Source organism: Adiantum capillus-veneris, chromosome 15, assembly GCF_014529385.1.
Source record: "Adiantum capillus-veneris isolate H3 chromosome 15, ASM1452938v2, whole genome shotgun sequence".
Taxonomy (NCBI): Eukaryota; Viridiplantae; Streptophyta; class Polypodiopsida; order Polypodiales; family Pteridaceae; genus Adiantum; species Adiantum capillus-veneris.
Window position 1 is genome coordinate 42,047,399 of NC_140945.1, and position 6,421 is coordinate 42,053,819.

Below are 6,421 nucleotides of genomic sequence, written 5' to 3' on the forward strand. Positions count from 1 at the left end.
ACAAATTTAGTTCCTCCAAAATCATAAACCAATGGCAACTTCCTGTTAGATAGCACACCTATCCAAATTGGCTTTAGCGTAAGGACATTAACTTCAAATTTTTTATTGCAATGAAATATCTATCAAAATGGCTAAGGAAAGCATTCCAAGACTTGATGGATGTTGCTAAGAAGATGTAGATTGGGCGTTCAAGGACTTAGTGATGTTTATATGAAACAATTATTTTCATAACACACACTAGATGAGCTAAAAGCTTAAAGCTTGCCAAAAGAATCTCTTAATTTTAGTTTTAGATTTAATTGCAAAGCCTACATAAATGTTAATACAAACTTTCTTTGCCCCTAATTATGCATTTTACTTAAAAGTAGTACCATTTTACAGCAGGCCTTGTGATTTTATCACTTGTTTTCCCTACAGTGCGTTCAAACTTCTCACACACACACACTCTCTCTCTCTCTCTCTCTTTCCCTGCACTGCGTTCAAGCTTCACACACACACTCTCTCTCTCTCTCTCTCTCTCTCTCTCTCTCTCTCACACACACACACACACACACACACAATACATTGCTCACGTGTGAATAGTCGGACGACTGAAAGCGACATGGTGAAAGTCATCAGAGCGCCGGCACCTGGTAACAACAAGCTGAAAGTCAGCGGAGCTCGCGTTCTGCTTCAATTTACTCGTTCACAAACGAGGCAGACTTCGGTTTTTCCATCTTCGCTAGCGAGCTTGCAACCAGCAGACCGTGGCCAATGAAGACGACTCATTGGCTTCTTCTAGGGTGGATTTTGTACTCTGGTATAATTGATGGTAAGAGTGCATCCGCAGCGGGCTCGGAATGCTCAGCATGGCTTGTGGAGTCCAGACCCACTGATCTTCCTCAAGTGCACATGGTATCTGGGGTGCTATCTACAGGTAAGTGTTGATTTTACAACATTTTAGCTTGTCAATGTAAGGATTTTTGTTTGATGTTCAGATGGTTTGTCGTAGGTGATGTTTTTCAGTGGCTTGCTGGCAATGCTACATGGAAACTTGATCTGCTGGTGCAGTACTGGCAGCTTGTGGCCCAACCACATCACCCTGCATCGGGGGACTATGGATATTCGAGTAATGAAATGAGGCGTTTTGGTGCACACGTTGGAAAGGCGGTGTATGACTCCTTGGATGCAGCAGCAGAAAGAGGTGTGGACATGAGGTAAACTAGCTTGCGCAGCATCTTCAAGCATGTCAGACTTGAAATTTCTTTTTTATGCTATGTTCTTTGTTCTATGTTCTAGCGTAGCGCAGTTGGTTGAGCCTTCATAATGTGACCCCACATGATGGGAGGTACCATCCCTTGTGCTGCTGCGAATCTATCGACAAACATTTTTAATTTTGGCTGTTGAAACAGTGTTTTGAAGGGTCTTAATGTGATGAAGCTATGCAGTATGTCATGCAGAGGGGAAAAAAAACATCATAAACACTCTTGGCTGTTTGCAAAAGCAATCGGCTGAGTAGATACATAATGAAATGTGTGTAGAGGTGTTTGTGAAGCAAAGCCAAGACCGGCCACTCAAAGAGCGTAGCGCAGTTGGTTGAGCCTTCATAATGTGACCCCAAGGTCGAGGGTTCGGGGCTTATGGGCTGCGTTTGATGGGTGCTACCCACTTCCCCATTGGAGAAGTTGTTCTACGGTATTGTTCCCCGTGGGTGTAAAATGTACAACTATGTATAGTTGTAAAACATGGATATGTATAGAGTTGATAGTATTTATTAGTTATACTGAAAAAAATCCAAGACTGGTTAGTCTAAAAGGAATTTAAAACTTCTCTTTTGTATTCTTAAAGGTAGGAAGGGAGGGAGGAACCCATCCTCTATTTTATTGAACGAAATGTTGATATGGTCCTTGCTTTCCTGCAGAATCATCCAGCATTCAGGCGTTTTCCCTGATTATGTCCAAGAGTCAGCCAACTTAGCTGGCTCCAGACCCAATGTGAAAAATGTGACTTTACTCTTAAACCCGTGGTGGGGCTCAGGCATAGTTCATACAAAAGTATGGATTTCAGACCGCAAAGACCTCTACATAGGCTCAGCAAATAATGACTGGAAATCATTAACCCAGGTCAACCTTTAAGCTACCTAGTGTTGGCATGCGATTGTCTAGTGTTGTGCATGTGAGCACATACCAATGTATAGATGTGTTTTGCAGACATGAGAGCTTTCTGAAGGGTGAGTCATGACTTCTCTTTTCTGTTGCTATTTCAGGTGAAAGAGCTCGGTATCTATATCACAAATTGTCACACTTTAGCAGAGCTTGTTGAGGGCTACTTTGAAAATCTGTGGACCCTAGCACATCTAGATCCATCACAGCACACTAAGGAAGTGTGGGATGAACATTTTCAGCTCTCTCGTACTGTTCCTTGTTGGTCGCATTTTCTGATGCCAGAGTCCCGTTGCAAGTAAGTTGTTATCCCTTGGTTACAAAATGACAAGTTTTTAATATTCTTTTGTACCCAGGCTCTGCTAGCCATTGTTTGTGATTAGGACGACTATTAACCTTCTTTTCTGGAATGAGGTTTTATAGATCTCCCTTCCCAGAATCAGTGGAAACAAAAAATGTTTTGGGCTACCCTTATATTATCAACTCATCTACTGTGAGTATTGAAATTGGTACACCTGGATGGAGGACAGAAACACAGCATCAGACTATGGCGGCCAGACCTTCATACCTATCGTTCGCTCCTCCTGAGGTCTCTTATCTAACCGGTGTACTTAATGTCTATTGGTTTCTCAAAAGTGCAATCTGAGCTGGGGAATTCTTTCACTAGTGATCAGTTCCTTCGAATGAATTTGTGGTGGTGGTCCTCCTGCCTGCGATTTTGATTTGAGTGGGGGGTCTCTAGACTTTAGGCATCACACGATTGTATTGAGACTTACTAAAATATTCACAGTATGTTAAGAAAGTTAATGTGAAGAGATGTAAGCTCTTAATAAAATTACCACAAGTTTCCGATACCCTGGATAGATGATATACTTGATAGATTACAGGGTTGTAATGCTTCAATAGAATCGATCTTAAAAGTGACTATCTTCAAATCAGGATTGCTCTTGGAGATGTATACAAAAACTATCAGCAACAAGATAGTTTTACTTTTTCAATTCGTGACAAGTGAGACATTGGGTGTTTCAGAAAAGAGAATAAAAGACAATGTAGTAGGTCTATTTTCCATAATAAATAAATGTGTATTTTTTTAAAACATGGTTGCTACATCTCTAGACATCAGGATGGGCGCCTCAGCAGTGTTCAGACATCTCTTTCTCTAGACATTGGAATCTTGCATGCATAACGTAGTCAGAATTTTTTTGAAGTCCATATTGTTATCCTGTCAATTATACAGAATTAATTTTCTCATGTTTTTCTTTTGTCAGCTCACCTTTGGAAGGCATCAAACAGATGAGCAAGGCTGGGTTGACACCATTTTATCAGCTGTTGTAAATGGTACAGTGCGGATAAGTACCATGGATTGGTTAGGCCAGTCTCAATATGCAGATGCAACAATCTACTGGTCTGCTCTTTCCAATGCCATCTCCAAGGTGACTAAAGTTTTTAAGAGTTTCAACGACTTGGTTTGGGCTGATGCATTTGTACAAGCAAGCAAGCATAAAAGACCAGTGAAAGCCTCGATCGTGTGTGTGCACGCGCGCTAGTGCTTGACTAGCTAGGTCCGGCAGAATGACAAAATGCTACATCTTAAGAAAATGACACTTAAATGGTGGAATGATATGGAAGGCTAAAATGCAATTCACATGTCAGTCTTTATGTCATTCAATCTTAATCTTTTATGTCATTCTACCATTCCCAACAAAGCTTAAGTTTGAATTATAGTCAAGCATGCCTGAAGACTCTTTAAGAAGCGCTTTCTTATCAGTCTTTCCAATCATCCTACATGGATATTTCTCGTCTCTTCTTTGCTTGGTGCTGTATGATCGACAACCTGGTCTTATATGCTTCTTCTTGTTTCTTTTCATGGGTGACCAGATTGTTTATGCCAAGCATGCAACAGTGAAGCTTATTGTCGCATACTGGACACACACACTAGCGGGAACAACCGATTACCTTACTGCATTGGACCATATAAACACATTGTGTGCCTCCTCAAAGTACAACAGATGCACTGGGAAAGTGGAAATTAAGTTCTTTAAGGTTCCGGGGTTTGAACGGACAGGTCCAAAGATGGTGAATGGCTCTACCACAGAAAATTTGTATCCTTCCTACACAAGGGTGAACCATGCGAAGTATGCCGTGAGTGATGTGAGGGCTCACATTGGAACCAGTAATCTTGTATGGGACTATTTCTACACTACTTCTGGTCTAAGCTTTGGTACTTACAATGAAGCCCTTGTTTCTCAAGTTCAGGCCATCTTTGATGCGGATTGGGATTCTCCGTATGCTGTTCCATGGCAAGCTGTGGGAAGTACTAACCTGTAGCAGAGGTTTTGAGCCAAAAAGCCCAAGCCTATTATGCAAATTACATCAAGCATTGCTGTTGTAACATTGTTAATTGTATATGCAGATTTGCTCACCCCGTCATTGTGTAATTGATTCATCTTATTTTGACTTTTGCCTAAAAAAATTTGTCAAGCTACGAATCATCAGTGATCGAAAAAACCTAAAACCTAGGTTTTTTGTTATCCCACCTGCAAAATTCCGCAGATTTTGAATTTGACCTCGTAATCTACAATTTTTAATCTTCAAATATGGTCAGTTTAGCTCTAAAATTTTCCATATGTAGGCTTTCCAAGTTTTAAGAAATTTTCTGTCTTGAGAGCACCAATCGTGATAGCATTTCGGATTTGGATGGTCGAAATGCAGTAGCAAAAATTATGTGTGGTGTGTGTCAACACACATTAAGCCCTGCCTATTGAACAAGGTGGAGGGTCACACTAACATTCTAAAACAAAAAGATGAAAAGGAAGTCATATGATGCTCCTAAATGAAAGGCTCCGTTTATAAATTGAAACCCATAGAAGATTTTCAAGCTTCACATGCAAAAGTTAGGTTGAAGAAATACAAAAAATAATAATATCTAAAAATGTATGCATATCTCCCTTCTTCACTAATTCTTGTCTTAAAATGCTAAAAAATCTTGAGATAAGCCCTTGGTTTACTGAATGTCCATTGTCAGCTACACCATCGAGAACATTATGTATGTTGCGCAAAACCCTTTCAGCATTTGTCTTGACACGTGAGACTCCCATTGCCTCCGGCAATGGTGTTGCCTGTGGCGAAAAGAGAAAACTCAAAGCCATCTACACATGTTGACCCAATTTTGTTTTGAACTTTGCGCCACTCTACCACCTTTGGCGTTCGATGTATATCTATCTGCACACTGTCACCCAGACTATCATGTACACTCTTTCCTCGCTTCCAAACTCCCTTGGTTGATAGTATGTTTGCATGAACACTCTTTCCTCGCTTCCAACTCCATTGATTGATAGTATGGATATTGTCTCAACGGGGGCGAGTCAATCATATTCTTTTTCTTAAAATCTTCCCTTTGCCATTTTGATCTTTGATTGAAAACTAGAGCCATGTTTAGCCTTTTTTGAAATGATTTAGAATATCTTGAACAAAGTGGTGTCAATGACGCTTGAAAGCAACTATTACCTATATTTATTATAGCTGAATGGCGTTAGCTTTTTTCAATTGGTTTATAAGGACAACAAATCAAGTTCTCCCCGTTTACAAATTTCCAAAGGAGGGAAATGGCCTTTTTTCCAAGCAAAAATTCTGATGAAATAATTAAAAAGCTTAGCTTTTTTTAATTACATGAACAATGTGGCCAACTCAAAGCCTAGTCATAAACACTTTAAATGGGTACATGAATACCTAAATACAACTCTTTAAGAGGTGCAACTTTCCCAAAGAAAAAGTGAAATATGCGTTCTAAGAACAAATAAGTAATGTATAAGTGGCATAGTTCGAGCAAAAGCCAGTTTCTTAGGTGCATCTCTAGGTGTTATATATATATATATATATATATATATATATATATATATATATATATATATATATATATATATATATATATATATATATATATATATATATATATATATATATATATATATATGTAGAGATAGAGAGAGAGAGAGAGAGACGAGCACCCTCCATGCTTTGTCCATGTGTAGCCCTTTGCAACTGCCAAATGTTCGCGCCATCAGCGGACGCATGTGCATCCAACACCCACCTTAGTATACTTGGTATTTCACTTGCCTGAGATTTGCTTGTGGTTTTTTCTCCTTTCTTTGATTTCTTTTTTTCTTTTTGTGGCACATGTACTTACTTGAGCTTCCTTTGTTATCTGTATATGCTCACATATCATTCTTGCAAGCTATGCTTGTGCAGCTTGCTGCTACAAGTTCATTTTCATGGAGAGA

At 39.5% G+C, this 6,421-nt stretch overlaps 1 protein-coding gene across 2 annotated transcripts; it reads left to right on the forward strand.

The window, feature by feature from the left end:
* Positions 1–323: 323 nt before the first annotated feature.
* Positions 324–4,622, forward strand: LOC147440577 (uncharacterized). Of its 2 annotated transcripts, none has more exons than XM_086530294.1 (7): positions 324–916; positions 992–1,196; positions 1,901–2,102; positions 2,246–2,439; positions 2,556–2,730; positions 3,410–3,574; positions 4,020–4,622. In XM_086530294.1, the coding sequence occupies exons 1-7, from the start codon at positions 754–756 to the stop codon at positions 4,467–4,469; spliced, it is 1,554 nt and encodes a 517-aa protein (XP_086386420.1). In that variant the 5' UTR covers positions 324–753; the 3' UTR covers positions 4,470–4,622. The 2 variants fall into 2 exon arrangements, with proteins under 2 accessions (XP_086386420.1, XP_086386421.1); XM_086530295.1 differs by having other exon boundaries at positions 334–916; positions 2,565–2,730.
* The last annotated feature ends 1,799 nt before the right edge of the window (positions 4,623–6,421 follow it).